Raw genomic sequence first — 21,021 nt, forward strand, 5'->3', positions numbered from 1 at the left:
GAGCAGGATTTTGCGATGTGATTGCTAAAGTAGGAGACGTGGGCTGATGGACTTCACATAGGGAGGTGGTTTCGTGAGATGGAGCCTAGTAGTATTAGTACTCCTAGGTTGAGGGTGCTGGTGGCCGTAAAATGTAACCTTTAGTGTATGAGTGTACATTTATATACTACTCTGCCGAAAACCCCAGCTAAACAACGAAGGTTGGAATTTCATGTGCTGCCATGAACCTAGTAGAAGGAGACGTGCGTGGTGAGGAGTTTATAACTAAACTGGACCTTGGGTCTTGCAATTTAGAGCAAAGGATTTGGGCCTTGGGGCAATTGGGAAGGTTCATTTCTAGAATTTTGGGCCCAAGTCTTGGCTAGTGAATTGTCTTAACAAATGAGTTGGGCTAGTTAGAGCAATCCAAATAGTCTCTTTGGTTTGTCCGTATTTTCATGGATTGAGTATTTAATAAATACTAATAGGCCTTGACTCAACTCTAAAATAACCCAACTCGTCCCATAAATTTTCCGGGCCAATTAACAAATAAATAGATTCCACTTGGTCCATAAAATATCAAATAATTTAAACCTAATTATTAAGCCCAATAAAAAAATCCATATTTCGTCAAAATAAATTTTGGGCCTATAGCCTATTTCAAAATTTCTCGTTAAATCTCAAGTAGACTCCCCATACATATTAACCTAATTTTTTAGTTTTTTATAGAACTTGTGCATGCTTGGCTTGGACTTGGTGTTGGACATGAGTGTTACATTTATAATTTTGAATTTTGCAGCTATTTAGCTGACCCGACTCGTAGTACTCTTCACTTACCAGTTTTGAATTTTATCTTTAGTGATTATATTTCAATGTTTTTCTCTGTTTCATTGTTTGCATCTTTTCTAAATCTCAATCCCTAGTTTTTGTTGATTAACTTGACTTTAGGATAACCATTTTTATTCTATCCGGCGTCAGGAAGTCTGGCCCATACATGATGAATGTTAGTATTAATATATAATAAATAATTAAATCTACATATTAAATTTTTAGGATAAATGATATTTTATAATACAAAGGGCCGGTGCTATCGAAAGCAATCATATCTCATAAAGCTTTAAATATCAAAGAAACATAAGAAATATCAATTGCACACGGATGGGTTTTCAGCACAATACAGACAACAAAATGTATATTCCTCTTTATTCATGTGGATCGTTCAAGACAAATCGTTTAGAAAATTTTATGATATTTTGTTTTTGACCGCATTGTTTGTTACACTGAAGTCTTGTGTTGCACGACATCCTTTGTTGCTAGCAGATTGGCCTTATTATGGTTAAGCAAATCCCACGTCAAAATCATTGTTGCTGTGTTCCTCAGAATTAGGACCATCTCCAGCAAGAAGCTGCAATGATAGGCTTTGACTTCCACCCAAGAACCAAGCAGCCCTTCTCCTCCATAATTGTGTAACCCTCACAGGCATTAATCTTTCCTAGCCATTGTTTGGTCTGCGATATCATCTTAACAGGCATCGCCTGGAAGCCAGCCCGGCTCATCCTCCGCCGCCATTGGTCGATCTTTTCATGTCGCTCCACCCTGGCCGGTCCCTCGCAGCTTACTATGTTCTTTATCTCTTCAGCAAAAAAGAACTGCTCCATCTTTGCTCGCCTTGTGTCATATTTGGGCAGCATTGTATCTAAGGAATCAAAGATGGCTGAGTAGTAATGCAATGCCTCCATGAATCTACCTAGAAAGAATGGCCCATTATGGCTTGATTCTTGCTCAACTAGCACTAGGAGCTTTGGTGACAGCTCGTGTAATGTCTGTAAAACTGAATTCAAAGCTCCACGGCTCTCTTTCACTACACGATGCAACTGCAGGATGCTATTGATGACAATAATCTCCCCATCAAGGATTTTGAAATGTTCAGTTTTCAGGTTTTCCAAGTTGCTTTCCAGCACTAAAAATTCAAAGTTCAATCCCAAGCTCCTGGCATAGAGCTCTAATTCGTACCCGATTGCTTGGAGGCGTTCAGCACAGTCTCCGACACCAGTTATTCTAAGGCGGCTAATTGGTTTGCCGGCACGGTTGGCTAGGCTTTCTATCAGCCTCCGCCATTGGTGACCTTGGGGCAAGCCTAGGCTCATACCCAAGTCAACCACATGAACAAAGCCCTCCCCCTCAAAGGCTTCCATTATCAATGCATTGGCTACAAAGTGACCGAATTGTATTTGTGGACAAATCTCATAAACAAGGTGTAAGGCCTCATCCTTCTCCGAAGTAGCAGCCATTGTTTTTGCCGAGGGGCCTATAACTCCGACAGCTCCGAGGGGTTGAACCAGTGCGAGCCGGTCAGAAAGACCCTGGACAAAGCAGGAAGCAACTCGCTGGAATGAAGTCCCGAAGACAAGGGCATTAGCTCTTAGCTCGGATAGTAGTGTAGAAGCATGTGCTTTGTCACGACAAGCCACAGCTTCAGCACAAGCAAGGAGTTGATGGACGAGTTTCACCTCATCACCATTTCCATCTTCCTTGACCTCGTGCTCTTGGCCACCTTCCATCATCACCGTAGTCGCTTCCTCCATGGCCTGAATTGCTAAGTATCTTTGATTGTAAGTCCATATGTGATCCCGAAATTGCAGTCTATCCCAGCTATTATTAGTACCCAGAAAGCTATAACCACTATTATTACTATTACTTCCAATCGTTTCATCACCACTCTGTGCCTGCTTTAGCCTCTTAGGACTTCTTGTTTCACTCGGATGAAATGGCAGCCACGAATAACTGCTTGCCAATCTGAAAGGAGAAGGGACTGGATAGCAGTTTCTGGTGGAAGAGTTGAGATTATCAACAATCATCCCATTACTTTTCTCACCAGCCGAGAACACAGAAGGAATATGGAAAGGATGTGTCATTATTTTGCCTTCTAATGCATCAAAATTAAACTTTCTGCAATGGAACTCCAAAGTCTAAACACCCATTACCGTATTTATGGTGTCTTTAGGTGGAAACTACAATGCTCTTAAACATCTCAATTTAACATACGAATTATAGCAATAAAAAAATAGAGTTGAAAGCTGTCCTTGCTCCCCTGATCAGACATAGGGCAATGTCAACATAGTGCAATCGGAGTATATCTCCAGTCACTTCATGGGATCCAAGGACATAGGAGTTGGTATTTTTTTTCCTCTGGCCCTCATATTCCATCCAGTAAATAAAATGATTTATCCTTGATGAGCTAGCCACAATTCATCCCATTTTTCATGAGTCTGTAACATGTAAATTAGTACGTATCTTAGTATATATTTATTATTGAAGTGTTCTACCTAGTACGGACACAGTAATTAATCAAATGGCCATGCTTTGGCCGTCCATCCGGCTGGTGTTGTCTAGGGGTATATGTAGGTTTACGTACAGGTTAATCATGAATCCATGTACATATATAGTACTGTTTAATTTAGATAATCTGTGTACAGAATATATATAGCATCTGATACCCATATTTCCCTTTAGTATTAATATTAGACAATCTAAGCATTGGCTCGGTGGCGATCGATGTATATACTTTATACACCATATATTCGACAATCTAAGCATTAGCTCGGTGGCGATGTATATACTACATGTAATAACCGGGCTTAGGCCCAGCCCTTATTTTGGTCAGGAGGCACGAAGCTCAGCCCACAAGCATCTGTGTTAGTCTAACGGCGTCGTTTGGAGAGGGAATTATTTTCCTTTCTGCCGTGCACTGTTCTTCTTCCTCGTTGAGTCCCCTTTTGCGTCCGCGAGTTCCCCATTTCTCTCGTGCAACTGCTTCCCACGCCCACGCCCCACGATTTTATCTGCTGCGGTTCCACACGAGTGTCTTTCTCATCACTTTTCCGAATTAATCAGATCCTCTCTTGCGCGTTTTGGTGTTTTCACCTTGGCTGGTATTTTCTGGGCTGGTGTTTTCAGATTTTTTTTCCGTGGGTCTCAACTTTCTGGTTCTCCGAAGGTGAGCCATCGTCTCTCTTTCGTTCTACGTTTGTTTTTTTTTTTCTTCTTCTCGGGCTTAACCGTCCGCAACTCAAGCTTTTGGAACTGCAATTTATTTACTTATTTTTCTTTTCACTGCAGTGTCGTTCGGTCTCTTGAACAAGGTTTGGTATTTTCTTTTTCCTTCAATCCGGATTTATCACTTTCTATTTCCTGTTTTACTGGTTTTAATCGCACGGCTTATCTCCTTTTGGTGCTGCTGGGTTTGTTCACACGCACACACTCAGATTCTCAAACTTTCCTTGTGCAGGCCACTTTCTCTTTCACTAGGGATTTATGTGAACATTTTGGACGTGAATTTGCAGTGACCCATTCGAAGTGGTTTGGAGTTTTGGGAATTTTTCCTCTTGGGGTATGTTCCCCGAAGCTTTTGGTAGCTTTTGAATGATAGGTTGGACTGTGAAATGTAATGGAGTTACTGTTTTAGTGGTGGTTGAGTGTGGTGGAGATTTTATATTAAGGAGTATGATTTTTGGATGGATTTGTGAGACTGTTTTGGACTATTATTTGAGACTTTTTGATATAAAATGATGGCTGTTTTGGGTTATAAATGCGAATGATTTGAAGAGAAGGTTGTTCGGGTTTAATTGTTAGATAGTTATGGAGTTGTGAAGGGACTGTTTTGAATTATTATTCATTAAATAGCAGACTACTAGATTGGTTATTAAATGTTGGATATATGTTCTTTTTGTTTAGGTGGTGTTACTATTAGAGTTCCGGCTCAAGGTGTTGATAATACGAAGAAGTCAGGTAAGCGGGGTTTATATACTAGTTTTGCATAAAATAAATGAAAGGAGGTTGACTTTGAGAATAAATGTGTTTATTTTTGAAAGAGATGATCTGAAAACAACCTCAAATGTTTATTCTGCATATGCATAAATTCTATATAAGGAAAATGTTTTTCTGTCATGACTAGTGTAGACATGAGCAAGTTTTGTGTACTTTATTTCTGAACTATGTAAAAGAGCGAATATGAAAATCTGGAAGTTTTGTTATGAACAAATGAGAATATTTTGTTTATGTTTATCTCGAACATGTGAAATGATCTGAAGCCTTTCAATGTTTTGTTTTGATATGAGGTATCATCTGAGAATCTTGGCATGATGTTCTGATTCTGTATATGATTGTAACCGGATTTTCGATGAAATCCGTTCTGTTTCTGTTAAGGCCCAGCCACGGGTATAATGGTGGTTTATAACCCTACCACGGGGGTGAAACATGGAAAATGGCCCAGCCACGGGTATAATGGTGGTTTATAACCCTACCACGGGGGTGAAACATGGAAAATGGCCCAGCCACGGGTATAATGGTGGTTTATAACCCTACCACGGGGGTGAAACATGGAATATGGCCCAGCCACGGGTATAATGGTGGTTTATAACCCTACCACGGGGGTTAAACATGGTATTGTCCCGATGTGATGCTAAGAGATGATTTAATTATAATGTTTCAGTTTGGGAATGCCAACGAAAGTTCTTTTTGGAATAAGTTTATTTTCTGAAAACTTCGCTCTAATGTTTTGTAAAAGTTTTGTTTCTGCATTCTGAAAGTAAATGTTTTGTTCGGCTTATCAAATGTTATAAATGCTCATGTTTACATGCTGGTATATGCTCCTTGCTTGCTGAGTTGTTGATAACTCACCCCGTTAATCTTCATAATATTTCAGATGACATCGATGGTTCAGCTGAGGATCAGTATTAGAGTCTATGGAGAAGATTAGCACTGATTTGTGGTTGGGTATCTCATGTTACTAGTGTTGGTGTTAGAGACTAATTATTTTCTTAAGTTGCATCAATGGATTTAGACGGTTTATGGAGATTTATGTTAATGTTTTATTATTTCTAGTTGTTATTTGAGACAAGAAGAAGAGTTGATTTTATTTGGGTTATTTGGATTGAATATTGGATAAATGAACTTATTTGATGTGTTTAATTGAAGTATTTACGTTCGATTTGAGTTTTGGGAAAGTGGATATATTATTGATTTTGGGAGTACTCTAGCCTTGTTAGAGCTGATTATCAGGTTTTATGAGTTAACTCTCCAGACCCTCGGGGTCGGGGCGTTACACTACATATATAGTAAATCCAGAAGCTACCGCACAGTATTCCAAAAGGAATGCAAAAAACACACACATACAGACATTGAGAGAGATCAGAGATCGGAGAGAGAATTAATTCAATCAGACAGACCTATACATTAGCAAAAAATCCATTAGAATTCAATACAATATACATGCACTTTGAAAATGGGATCTTATTTTCATCTGGACATTAATAATTCGCTGGAAAAAGAAACTAAGAACACCGATCGAAGCTGATCATCAAAGGAGATTAGGTACGTACGTAGGTAAACTATCAAGTACTCTAATATATATGGTAAAACGTTATGTCAGGAGATTTTTTTTTTTTTTAAAAAAAACAAAAGAGTTACGGCCACATGTCCAAGAGTGACCATTCCCATATTTATTAAGAACAAACCTTCACTTATGGCCGTTGAATACCTTGGTTAAAAAATAAAGCATATATAAAAAATACACAACAAGCAATATTATATAATATGCCACAAAAAAACCAAACCTCCCAAGAAAAGACAAACAACTAGACTAAAACAATAAGACCAACAACTCAAAGACCTCTCAAATAAGGCAATGACAATTTATCCGTGCGAAGTAATCCTTTCAGATGTTTTGTGTGATACTCCGTATTTACGTGTATTTTTTTTATTAACTATTACATTCTTATGATTATGGACTTGTTTTAAATTTTAGATGATTTACGTGATATTATTTTATGACTTTTAACTGTGAAATTTAAATTCAATGTGTTTTATTGTTATTAATTATTGTTCATTATATAAAATGAACTTTATTTTAAATTAATTTATTGTTGGCTTTTATTATTATTTTATGTAAGCTATTCACTGCGTTTAAATTATTTTATTTAACATGCTGTTTTGAAATAATTTTCGTTGGATCATTTGTGTGAACCAAGATGTGAGGATTCTACCTCATTTCTTTCCCTCCATTTTTCTTTTCCTCTTTTTGTTTTCTTCTCATTTTCTTTTTCCCCCCATTTCTTTTTCTCCTCTCTCTCTCTCTCTCCTCTCTCCTCGTGCGTTTTCCTTCCTTTCCTAGCCCGCCGCCGTGAGCCTCCGTCTGGCGACACCACCCAGCCCACTGCCTTCCCCACTGGTCGGCGACCCCACCCTCCAATCTCAGCTCCTCCTGCTCCACCGTTTGCTCCCACATGCAACACTAAGCCAAGGCATTCTTTGTGCTCGCGCGCCGCTGTTGCGCCACCGTCGGCCACCATTTCTTCACCACTACAACCTCGACCTCCTAGCAACTCAATGCACCCAACCCCAGCTCCGATTCGCCACCGGTGAAGCACATTCATCAACATTGCCGTTTTGGGCTTTGTGGTCTTCGACTACCCTCTACACCGCCACCCACAGCCAACCACCACCACCACTAGCTTCATCGACATCCCTAAGCCCTTCCCTATCAATCTCGGGTTTTCGTTTGTACCCGTTCAAAAGTGAGTTTTTGAGACCCACGGCCTAGTGCATTTTGCACTGTTCCGTTGCTGTGTCGCCAGCTCTTGCACCTCCGTGATCCTTCGAGAAGTATGTTATAGTACTGTAAGTATTTTTCCAAAGAACTTTTGAGATTTATATGTATCTTTGTACTAACTCATATTTATTGTGAACTGGTTGGTTGTACCGGACTAAGTTCGAGGAGTAAGGGGGTCGGTTGGATTGGGTTATGAAGTTGTTTGTGTGATTGGTTTATGATGTGAGATTTGTTAGCTGTTTTTGGTTTAAATATTGGTGTTTTGAGTTTGACATTGGTTATGGTGGATATTGATGATTTTAGAAAGTGATGATATATTTTGAGATTATGAGGGTTTTAAGTTTTGAGGAATTAAAATAGGTTATTTTAGAAGTTTAGGCTTAAATATCGAAATACGTGATTGATTGGAAACTTATGAAAATTACGTGATTACTTTTTATAGGTGATGATTTATAGTCGACTCGACATTTTTTTTGAGAAAAATTCTGAAGAGCTAAGTCGTCCAGGTAAGTAGGGTTCCTATGCTAGATTTGCATAAAAAGAAATGAATTGAGGTTGGTTTGTAAAAAAATGTGCATGTTGTTTTAAAAAGAAAAGGTGAAAAACAACCTCAGTATATGTTTTGCATTCACTCATGAGATATGTATGAAAGATAAAAGAAATGTTTTTGACATAAATAGTGTAGACATGAGTAATATTTGACATGTTTATGAAATATGCAAAAGAGCGAATATGATATCATTGAGATTTTTATGCATGTGATATGAAATGATTTGGATCTGTTTTTGATCAAATGGAAATGATATGAATATATTTCGCACGTGTTTTGATATGATATGGATATGATAAAATTTTGGCATACTTATCTGTCCTGAATCTGATTCAGAATATAGTTATGATATGATGATACTGGTTCACTTGATATGGTTGGTACCAACGTGATATGATATGATATGAGTGCACCCACTTTGGAAACAAAGTGGTCTTTTTACGTATTCTTTCCTGTGTGCATATTCGGGACTCCGAGATTAAAAAAGGGGAAGTTCACCATATGACACTGCCTGGTTTGGTCACCGGGGATAGCACAACCCTACCACTGGGGTTAAACGTGGTATATGATATGATAAAATATGATATGATAAAATATGATATGATAAGATGAAGATGTTCAGTTATGTTATGCCAAAGCGTTTTTGAATATGAAACGGATCTTTAAATATGAATAGTTGATTTTGAGTATGAAAAGATTGAAAAGTCGCTCTGATTTTCTGATAACACGTTTTTATGAGATCTGCATATAAAAATAAAATATTTTGTTTCTACATGCTGAACTTTCTGAAAAGGCTCATGTTTACATACTAGTATATGTTCTCTGCTTATTGAGTTGTTGATAACTCACCCCTTATCTCCACAATATTTTTCAGATGATTTGAATGTTCCAGTTGAGGATCAAGGATATGGAGCATGGGTGAGAGGAGTTAAGAATGATGGTTTAAGCATAGAAGGTTTATATGGGTATTGAGGATTTTCATTCAGTAAGCTTGTTGTGCTCTGATGATGTGATTTGTTGGGAGGTTGATGTTTATATTAAGACTTTGTATTGTCTTAGAATAGTTATTCTGGAGTAATTGATATAAATAAATGAGTATTTTGTGCGATAGAGAAAAAAAATTAGAGTATGTACTATGTGGATGGAAAATGATTTTTAAGTGACATGAGTTAACTCTCCGGGCCCTCGGGGACGGGGCCTTACATTTTGGAACTCTCAATAAAGAGCGCCAAACATAGGTCGAACCTTGAGCTCCCATTTTAGCTAAAAAATCAGCCGGCACATTTCCTTCTCGATAAATATGATTTATACCGAAATCTCCACCTTCAATCAAATCCATAGCCTCCTCCCAAAAGTCTTCTAAATACCACACTCCACAACGCTTCTTCTGAACCCAGGATACACAAACCAAAGAATCAGATTCAATATCCACAAGAATCAAGCCCAAAGAACGACAATATTTCAGCCCAATTAATAATGCCTTCAACTCAATAAGATTATTAGAACCCACCCCAAGATAACAAGAAAAGGGAAGCACTATATCACCATTCGAATCCCGAATTACCCCTCTTGCGCCTAAGCTCCCTGGGTTGCCAAGGCTGCAACCATCAATATTTAATTTGAATATACCATATCTAGGCTTCACCCAATAAACCAATTTAACCAACGTCAATTTAATCGAACTAACTGGAATGTTCAATTCTCTCAACCTTTCCTCATTGGCAAAAGCAAGGTTGGTAAATTTAGGCAAGCTACTTTCCATTTTCCTTATCCACACACAAATAGACCTCCAAAGCACTTCCACCGAGATGCATTTATCTTCCATCCTTACATTACACTTGCGTTGCCACAACTTCCAAATAATAATAGAAGGAAGCAAGCCCAAAATACAACCCACCTGGGACTTGGTAGATGCACTTCGAAACCAAAGTAACACCAACTCAGACCAACGTTTATTTGGGTTATAAGGCACACCCAAAATAACCGAAAACCTCTTCCAAATCCTAGCAACAATGTCACCTACAACAAGAACATGATTTAAATCCTCATATCTTCCCTGCACACAACAATTACACTTAGAAGTAATACGAATATCAACTCTCCTCAATCTATCATCCACACTTAAACCATTATGAAAAGTCTTCCACATTAGTATGGAAATTTTTTTTGGTATAGCTTCATGCCACACCCATTTAGCCCAAGGCACAGCTAGTGTAGTGACCTGAATACATTGCCAAGCCCTTTTGGTGGAGAAGCAGCCATCTTTATTATGAAGCCAAACACCTTTATGTCAGGAGATTAACTTTGATGCAGATATTAATTTGCTGATGTCGCTAGAGATCACATATATAATAGATTAGCTTTGCCATTCAATGGACCGCCCGCCAAATGTGGGAAGAACTCAACCTTAATTAATTATCCAATTCCGTAAGGACTCCCTAGCTTACTATGTATGGGAGTGACTCCTATATATAAGCCTCTTCAGAGCAGGGATGAATCCATGATTATAACGTTGAGGGACTAAATGTTTTAGTGTTAGAATAAATTACTATTGCATTGGAGATTTTTTTAAAGGCCTTTATATATAATTAGTATTGTCCATCAATTTTTTATTATTTCTTTCTTTTTACAATAAAAATTTATGTAAGGGCCACTGAGCATCCATCCCATGCACATTGTCTAAGAGATTTTTTTTTTTCCCTTTATAGTGGCTCTAATTACAACACTGAGTAGCCTTTTCATAATATAAATCCAGATGTAGCTTAGGACTTCTTAATGGGGCTGTTAGATGTAGGCCTGGTGCAACATAACTTAAAAAAAAATATATAAGAAAACATGAATGCAGTCTGAAAGTTAAATAGAAAATATAATTTTTTTTTATAGGAAACATAAACTTCATCAATAATAAGAAGAATACAGACATTTATCAAACTAAACAGCTTGAAAAAGAAAGTTTGGAATACAATCCCACCACATCTCAATGCTCTCAACATTCCAAGTACTATGGGCAAGCCTATGGGCTGCCATATTACCCTCCTATGGACATGATTAAAAGATCATTCACCAAAACATTTCTTAAGATTTTGGATCTCTCTAAGTAGTACTCCAAGAATGGAGTCTTCTATAATGTTCTATTGTAAAGCTTCTACAAGCATCAAACAATCACTCTCCACTATTAGCTTTGAGATACCCAAACTTGCACACAATTGTAGCCCTTTGAAAATGGCTAAAAGCTCAATAGCCTTTGGATCCTCGACTTCATGTTCAACCTTATTTGCTGCCATAACCACATTTCCCTTGTCATCTCTTAGAATCACACCTATCCTTGCCTTATGAAGATCACAAAACGTAGCTCCATCTGTATTAAGCTTCAGCGTATCAATTGGAGGTGGTTTGCAATTGAAATGATGTTTAAGTTGAACATGTGGTTTCAACTTAACTTCCTTGTGACTACACATAAGAACCAAAACATTTCTTGCAACCTGTCTTGGACTCAAACAGACCTTCTCATACTCCATCTTATTCCTTCTATACCAAAATCCCCAAGCCAAAGTAAAAAATAAGGCCAACTTTTCCTTCTCCTTCCCTCAATGATTTGCAAAAGCTACATTAAAGACTTTAAGACTTGCATTGATGTCCAGATCAGGAAAAAATTCTCGCCATAACCCTCTAATTTGGCTATAGCTGATAAGTGCATGATGCAGATCTTCAACTTGATGAGAGCAGAAAATGCACCTCACCTCTGATATCACCTGTTTCTTCAACAAATTCTCTTTAGTTGGAAGCCCTTATTTACATGCACGCCAGACAAATATTTTTATTTTATTAGGAACTAGCATCTTCCACAAATGCTTCCACAAAATCTGTTGTCTGTTAACATTAGAAGATTCTGCTGTGAGGGTCCTCATATGATTTGTGATAAAACTGTAATAGCTTCTGACAGTAAACCTTCCACTTTTTCATGAGTCCAAACCCATTTATCTGTAATGTCACTAGGATTTATCACCACTTTCATAATGTCTGCTTCTACATTTGGATTGAAGAGAGATTTAATTTTTCCATTATTCCACCATCTTGTAGATTCATCAATGATAGAAGCCATTGATTCTTCTTTGTTTTCCTCTCTAATAAAGACTCCTTCCCTCTCCAAAGACTTATGACATGGAACCCACTGATCAAGCCACAATTTAGCAGATTTCCCATCCCTAATCCACCATCTACACCCTGCTTTGAGCCACTTCTTAGTTTCCCAAATTCCCTTCCATATGTATGAAGGACAAGTACCCAATTCAACTTCTAAAAAGTTGTTTTTGAGAAATACCTTGCCTTGAAAAGCCTGTGTAGCAATGAACTGTCATTTTATAAAAGTCTCCAACCTTGCTTAGGAAGTAAAGCGAAGTTAAAAGTCTTCGGATCTTTGAATTCCAACCCCCCTCTAGATTTTCTCTCACACATTCTGCTCCAGTTGATCCAATGAATTCTTTTCTCATCATCCTTTTGGCCTCAAAAGAACTTAGACATCAAGCCTTCCAACTTAGAACACAAACTAGTAGGTAGTAGAAAACAGCTCATTGAATACGTTGGAATGGAGAGTGCAATAGCCTTTTAATAACACCTCCTTACCACCTTGAGGCAACATTTTTTCTTTCCAACATTGAAGCTTCGGCCACACCTCTTGCTTTATAGATTGAAAAGCTCTAGCGTTGGACTTACCAATGACTAGAAGAAGCCCAAGATATTTCTCATACTGTTAGATCTCACTATTTCCCCACAACTACATAAAATCCACCCTAGCTTCCCTACCCACACCACTACTAAAAACATAGTTGTTTTCTCCTTATTTATTCTCTGACCTGAGACCTCATAATTTTCAAACACAGCCTGCACCCTCCTGTTCTCCTCCACCTCAGCCTTACAAAATATAACACCATCATCTGCAAATAGCAGATGATTAATGTTAAGAGCTCCCTTACATATTTTAATACCTGAAATCTTGTTTCTCAAACCTGCTGCCATCAATAGTGTTGTCACCCCTTCAGTACAAATTAGAAATAGATAAGGGGACAGAGGGTCCCCTTGTCTCAATCTCCTACTTGGTCTAGTAGGCCCCTTTGGTTCCCCACTGATCAAGACAGAAAAACAAACAAAACTAACACAATACATGATCAAATTAATCAAAGCCTGCTGAAGCCCCATAACTTCCATCACAGTTTGGATAAAACCCCACTCAACTCTATCATATGCCTTACTCATATCCAAGTTCAAAGACATGTATCCCCTCGTCCTTTTTTTCTTATGTTTGAGATAATGCACCAACTCATAAGCAATTAGAACATTATTTATGATTAAACGACCAGGGACAAAAGCACTTTGACTCTCACTAATAATACAAGGTAGCACAGCTTTCAATCTATTAGAAATAACTTTTGCAATCAGCTTATAAGCCACATTACACAAACCAATGAGCCTATAATCTGTACTGTTGCATGGGACTTCTTGGGAATGAGAGTAATATGTGTATGATTAAGAGAAGATGACAATTCACCTGAATTCAAAGCTTTCAACACTGTTGAAATGACTGATCTGCCCACGACATGTCAATACCTTTGGAAAAAAAGATCTAGTAAACATACACATAATAGTGATAAAGAGCAATGTATAAATCTCTTGTAATATTTTTATGAGGAAATGATTGATTAAAAAATAGAAATTAAAAATATTTGGATTACTTTTTGCATAGAGTACTAGTTATATATGTCTTACTGATTGAAGTCCTAATTCAATTTCATTTTGGAGGCAGTTGTGTTTTGGTCATGTGGTCACTTACAAACTAAACTAATGGGATAGATCAATGAAGGAAAAAAAAAATAGCTGGACTCAAAATGATCATGGGAACTAATTAATTAGATTTAATTAATATCAAAACCGGCACGGACACAACATTTTATAACTCTACAATATTCAATAAAAGTTTAAAAATAATATCTTATTATATATATGTGGTTATACCACTTTTATATATATTCTATATTATTCTTTAGAATAAAAATTTGTGTATTGATGCATTCCGATGATTCTAACTCAATGCATGATGACTAAAACAATCTAAGGTAAGTGATAACTAATTCATATATTTGAGTGATCAAAGAGATCAGTGCTCTCCTATAATATTAGTTCTTCAAGGAACCCAAAATTCTCACTGTTGAAAATCTAAGAAGAAGCCACCACTAGGGTTTTTGAAGAATTATCCATGCGAGGGTTGATCTGGAAGTTGCTAGGGTTGGAGGCATGCATGTGGTTCACTTGTCTCATACAAAGAGAGTTCGTGACGAGGGTTTTAAGTGGCGGCACTTGTATATAGTACAACTAATTAATTATTGTACTGGATTGTTTTTCCATGAGTAGGCTAGTCACTACAACAAAATGACTATTTTGGAATGAAAAGTTTCATCCCAAAAAACTACTGTTTCGTTCTAAAGTAATTTTTGGAATGAAAAAAAGCGTTCCAAATTCGTCCCAATATTACTGTCTTGGAAGATTTTTTGGGACGAAATTAGAGAAAATCGTTCGAATGGAAAATGTTTTTTAGGAAGATTTTATTTCGTCCGAGAAATATGATCAAACAGTCAAATTTACTGGTTCGAACATCTAAAATTGTTTGAACGGATTGGAGTATTTGCTCGATTCAATAAATTCAGTTCGAACGAGAGTTAATTCAAACATGACAATTTACGTTTGAGCTTTCTATAATGTTTGTACATAGTTGAATGTTCAAACTAAAAATTCCCACTTATGCAAATTTTCTAAAAGACTTGTGTACTATCAAGAGGAAATTGAGTGTGAAAAAGAATTTTTATCTCACTGAGCAGGTTTGTGAAATTATACAAAGCAATACCCCACCCAAATACAAGGACCCAGGTTCACCCACTATTGCTTGCATAATTGGAAAATCTAAGATTGGTCATGCATTGCTAGATTTAGGGTCTAGTGTGAACTTGCTACCTTACAATGTTTATGAAAAGCTTGGCCTAGGTTGTGACGCCCCCAAATTCCGCTTGGGATCGGACGGATATTTGAAGCGTCAAGACATACAACACAAGGTTACATGCCCCCGTTCATGACATATAAGATGCAATATTCATAACATGCATCTAGCATTATGCAATATTCGCAACGGATAATTTTTTTCTTTAGCAATACTATGCACCAAACCGAAATATCCCAAATACATAAAACATACATCATACATAATGACGTACTAAACAATTGAGATCACAACACTAGTCCAAAGTGGTTGTGATCAAAAGAGTGTTGGAGATTGAACACCACAAATACAAGTAGTAATGAGGTAACTACTATACTACCATCTACGTCACACCATCGCTTAGTCGATCATTTCCAGTTGGCCGATTCCTGATTATTCTTCAGATCCTGTAACAAGATCTACCATTCAGGGGGAATGGTAGTTGGGACTACCACAGTGAGATTTGATTACAAATTTCAGCAAGTTAACAGGAAATTTTGACACAGGTTAATGATGCATGCATGGAAGTAAAAACATGAATGCATAATCAAATCATAAGTAATCATAGCATAACTTGACGTACAACATAACATAACTGACATAAGTTAAACTGAAACTGAAACTTAGCATGAACGTGACTTGAAACATAACATGGACTTGAAACATACCATGAACGTGAACTTGAAACATGAAACATAACATGAATGTGAACTTGAAACATAACATGGACTTGAAACATAACATGAACGTAAACATGTATAATTTGATTATGAACTTGAACATAACTTCAACCTGAGCATGACATAACATAAATGTGAACTTGAAACATAACGTGAACGTGAATATAACATAACATGAACTTGAAACATATTCTTGTCTCATGGGATTACCAATATTGCATGAACGTAAACTTGAACATAACATAACGTGAAACATGACTTGAACTTGGAATCTTATTCAATAGACTTAATCATTAAAGTGACCATATGGGTGCTACACAGGTCCCCTTGAGCCGTGTGTCCCTACCGATTACCGCACCAAATTACAGGTTTCTATACCAGCTGTGAGTGCGTTAATATGTACTCCACAGTTGTTGTGGCCCCACGTATTCTACACGTCACAATTGCTATGTCTCACGTAGTATATACTCCACAGTTGTTGTGGCCCATACTTGATGCTCCACAGTTGTTATGGCCCCATGACTTATTTGTTTGTGCCACACTTGCTGTGGACACACGTAACATAATGTGTCGCACCATCGGTGTTAGTGCCTGGAGCGCTTCGGTGACCAGCTAATTAGGCCCCATTCGCAACTTGTTGACTGTACTTCGTTAACCCAGGGAATTTCACACCTATTTAAACACTCTAGCGTGAACAAAGGAGTTTCACCAGGATATTACTCCATCCTAGCGCTTAGGGTCGTGATTAACATAAATAACTTAACTAGCATACATGACATTTCGTAACGTGACATAACATGAACGTGACAGAAAAGACAGAAGTTCGAACGTAGCATAACGTGACATGAACGTAAACTGACAGACATGACATACTTCGAGACATAAATGTAACAGAGAACATTTCATAACATGGCATACATGTAACATGCAACATTTCGTAACATGGCATACCATATAACAGATAGTATTTCTTAACATGGTGTAACATGTGACAGTACATATTACGTGACATGAAATACATGTAACAGATGGCATACTTAACATGACATACTTGCAATGTATAGTAATACGTGACAGAATATTTTATGTAACAGATGAATAATTCATGACATAATAAATTATTTGTAACAAACAAATATGTAATGACTTGGCATGACACATAGGATAACATGCATACATACAATTTAGTTCCCTTACTGATCACTCATACACATTAAACTGATAGTAAGTTAAAAGCTAACTTACCTCGATCTTCGCGCTTCGAGACAATACTCAAGTGCGATCACGAGAAACTGAAAGTAGTGATTTCTAAAAATTAGAACTTAATCACTAACAATTAGAAATATGGAGAAATATCAACTTAAGAATAAAATTACCATTTTACCCTCTACATGTGGGAAAATGACCATTTTACCCCTAACTTAAGAATTTTGCATCATAACTCCAAAAATCACCAAAATTTACATACCTTATGTAAATTTTGTCCTAAGCTCAAATATCAATTCAGAAAAATTTAAAACTAAACACAACCATTAAAACTCTATATGGCTGAAACTTACAAGGCTATTTCCTTTGATTTTTGTTGTAATTCTTTCAAATCTCAAGACTTATGATTAAACCAAAATTTTTCTTCTACTACACTCATAACATATTCTTAAGAATAATCATGTTTTGAATCATGAACAAAAGTCATCAAAATCACTAAAACCATACTTGAACTTTTTGGTTTTTCTTCTAAGTTTGAAACAGAATTTTGTTTCTAACTTGTTTTGATCAACCTCTTGATCCATGACTTATAAAGAAGTGATCTTCAAACCAAAACATCACATGTTTAAAAAGGTGTCCTAAAACATATCCAAGCTTCAAACTCAAGATCACATGGTTAAACATCACCCAAAACATAAATTTAGCCAAGAACATCATCACTTTGGCCTAACCAAATATCTCAATGCATAAAATTTCATATCTTCGAAACTAACATCAAATATCTTCAAAATAACATTCTAAAATGTATATAAGATGCTTAGGATCTTCCAATAAAAATATCAAAGCCATTGGAATAAGATTAAACCATAAAAGATTTAAACTTTCTCAAAACAGAAACTGTTTTTCCTCTTCCAGTTTCTAAGTTTCTAGACCTAAGAAAATATTTCACCAACACTTTTAATCATGCGACAAATCCTCAACCAATAATCATATACACATGTTGACAGTACTCCATAAAAATTTCGGACCAAGATCTATTCATTAGCTTGGTCAAAAACTCCAAAATATAACACACTCTCCAGTTTATCACCTAGAATGACCTTTCTGGGGTATAAACCGAATTTTACCAATCAAATGATCTCCAAATGGAACGAGTAAGTTATCCACATAAACTAGACTCCAAAAGAAACAACTTTCATGAAGGAAAATTTGAGAGAAAACACTTACAAAAGCTTCGAAACAGGCATTCAAAAGAGGTAAGAAAAACTGCCCGAGAGTGTCTTTCGTGTTCTATGGAGGAAAAGTGTAAATGAGAGTTGCTTTTCGTGGGAAATGGACTGGAGAGCCTCTTACACAGGTTATGGAAAGTGATATGACTGAAGGAAAGGTTGAGTGTTGGCCTTTTCTTCTCATAAAAATCAGTCCAAGATCTTTTCTCAAAGTGGAGTGTAAGAGTGAAAGAGTGAGGTGGCCTTTTAGCTTTGTATTTCAAGAACCTTCTAGGCCCTTCTTGTAAAGATCTGACCAGCCAAGTGGGGGTACAAAACTTATCCATGAAGCAATGTTAATGTGGTCAATTTTGTGGGGCTTAGTGGGCCTAAACCGAATGGGCCTAAATTTTGGGGTTTAAAGAGGGTTTGGGTTGCTATCAAGCCCAAAACCAATATCACTTGCCCCAATCAATTTTTGAAGGTTAGCAAGGTTGGATAATGATGTTCTAACACAAATTTGAAGGATTAATAGCATGTGGAAATGATTTAATCAAGTGATTAAACATAATGCTAAAAATCGGATTAGAAAATGTTTGGAGGCCAACTTTAGGGTTTTGGGGAAACCGTTTAGGGTTCCGATTTCAACAATACTTTTGGGCTTTCAATTGGATGTCCACCATTTAGGGTTTTACTAGGATGGAAACCCACTTTGGTCTGGCACAATTTGGTTGAGCAGATGAAACAAAGTTTTGCTTAAGTAGCATGATTTCACAGCTTGATTCCTTCAAATCCATCAAACGCTCCTCATGGTGCCAAGTGTATAATATTATTCACTAAAGTGTGGCTAAGATCTTGCCAAGTGTCCATATAAACGTTCTCTAATTTAATTTGGACATTCCAGACTGAGATTTTGAAACACTGCAATTGGTGCGCTTACCGAGGTTACTATTCACTCCGAAAAAGTAAATCATAAACTTAATACTAAAAATTCCTAAATATTCATATTAACCTACAGTGAAAATCTTTTACCAAAATTCAACCTCGAACTGCCCCTAAAAATAATTTCACAATTTCCAACAGACGTTTCGTCCGAAATTATGAAAATAGGCTATTGCGCCATAAAATCTTAAATAATCCACTGAGTCTAATGGCGTAGACCATAATGCGTTCTGACACTTCTAACCACCTCAAATAAATAAAACTCAAATTTCTAGCATCATAGTGAGAGATAACACTGACTATGTTGATAGACTAAAACTTATGCGATTGATCGATTCGTAAAAACTTATTGGGCTTTTACGAGATTCCTAAAGTCAATAGAAATTACACCAATGAATTTCTAACGGGCTGTTACATAGGTCAGTTGAAACCTACTTCGATTACCTTATAGTTAGCTGATCGGTCAATCAAAATACCTAGAGGGGAGGTGGAAGATGTTTTAGTTTAGGTTGATAAGTTTTAATACCCAGTTGACTTTGTTGTTCTTGACATGCAACTTTCAACAAATTATGTGTTTCAAGCACCTGTAATTTATGGCATGAATAATATCCGGAAATGCTCCAAGAACTGCTGAGGCCTTCTTGAGAACTCTTCTTGAGTTTTATCTGGAAAGGTGCAAGAGTACGTGAGGCTGCATGGCAGCTGGAGAGGGTGGCACCGGTCGGCCTTCCTTTGCCGATCTGGTGAGTGCAGTCCCTCAACCTATTCCGGAGATGGTTCTTGCACCCAGGATTCCAAAGGTGCTGGATGGTGAGGTGTATTTTCAGTTTACCAAAGAAGAAATAGCAAGGTCAGCGGAACCTTTCCGATTTTCTGTTGTTCTCAAGTTCTTGAAGAATCGTCCGTCATTGGATACGGTGAGGGTTTTCATTCACAATCGATGGGGACTTACAGCCGCTCCAGTAGTTTCTGCTATGAGGAGACCGAGAAATGTGTTTGTTCGTATGTCTAATGATGTGGATTTTACTAAAGCATTATCACGGGAGGTTTGTGAAATAAATGGGATATTCTACCGTGTCTTTAGATGGTCTCCTGAGTTCAATGAGGATGCCGAACCCTCAAGGGTTCCGGTGTGGATTTCTTTGCCGGGGCTTCCTCCAAACTTTTATCAAGAATCCTTCTTGAAGATGTTGATGGCACCGATTGGAACGTTCATTAGACGTGATAATCCGACGAGGTGCGCTACTAGAACGGATGGAGCACGGCTTTGTGTGGAAGTGGATGCTGCAAAACCTCCTTTGTCGCATTTCTGGATTGGAGTGCCTGAAATTTCCTCTAGCCGAAAGCAAGAAATATTGTATGAAACACTTCCGGCTTTTTGTTCGTCATGCAAGATGCAGGGTCATGATGTTCGAACTTGTAATCCCGGAAAAGCTGGTAAGAAAGGGGGGAGAAAAGAGAGTATGAAAGGTTTGTTGGATGATCAAGAGGTAGCTCCGAATGAAGATAAGGTTGAAACTCCTTTGCTGGTTCTTGAAGATAAAGAAACAGAGGATGTGGTGGTGGAAAAGGAGACGGAAGCAGTAGATGGAGTACAGGTGCAATTGGATGCCGAGAAGGAAGTGTTGTCAATGCAGGTGGCAGACCAATTGGTGCAGGTGGATTCTGAGGAGAAGGAAAAACTGGAGCAGATTGGAGAAGAAAATCATACGGTGATCACTAACGGGGTGCAGTTGAAGTCTTATGTTGGAACAGAGGATGCAACAGATCTAATGCTACACATTGGGGTCGCAGATGGTGTAGGGATGGTCACGGATGCTGAT

At 37.5% G+C, this 21,021-nt stretch overlaps 1 protein-coding gene and 1 long non-coding RNA gene across 2 annotated transcripts; one reads left to right on the top strand and one right to left on the bottom strand.

Annotated features, from left to right (window-relative positions):
- Window positions 1-1,361: 1,361 nt before the first annotated feature.
- LOC108989561 (GRAS family protein RAD1-like) lies at window positions 1,362-2,894 on the bottom strand. The gene has a single exon (XM_018963206.2). It carries the CDS (start codon window positions 2,892-2,894, stop codon window positions 1,362-1,364), a length of 1,533 nt encoding a protein of 510 aa, XP_018818751.2.
- A 1,041-nt stretch (window positions 2,895-3,935) lies between these two features.
- Window positions 3,936-4,750, top strand: LOC109016337. Its single transcript, XR_004798625.1, has 3 exons — window positions 3,936-3,976; window positions 4,099-4,121; window positions 4,714-4,750. It is a non-coding gene; the product is annotated as an uncharacterized LOC109016337 (long non-coding RNA).
- Window positions 4,751-21,021: the final 16,271 nt, after the last annotated feature.

Source organism: Juglans regia, chromosome 16, assembly GCF_001411555.2.
Source record: "Juglans regia cultivar Chandler chromosome 16, Walnut 2.0, whole genome shotgun sequence".
NCBI classification, from domain to species: domain Eukaryota; kingdom Viridiplantae; phylum Streptophyta; class Magnoliopsida; order Fagales; family Juglandaceae; genus Juglans; species Juglans regia.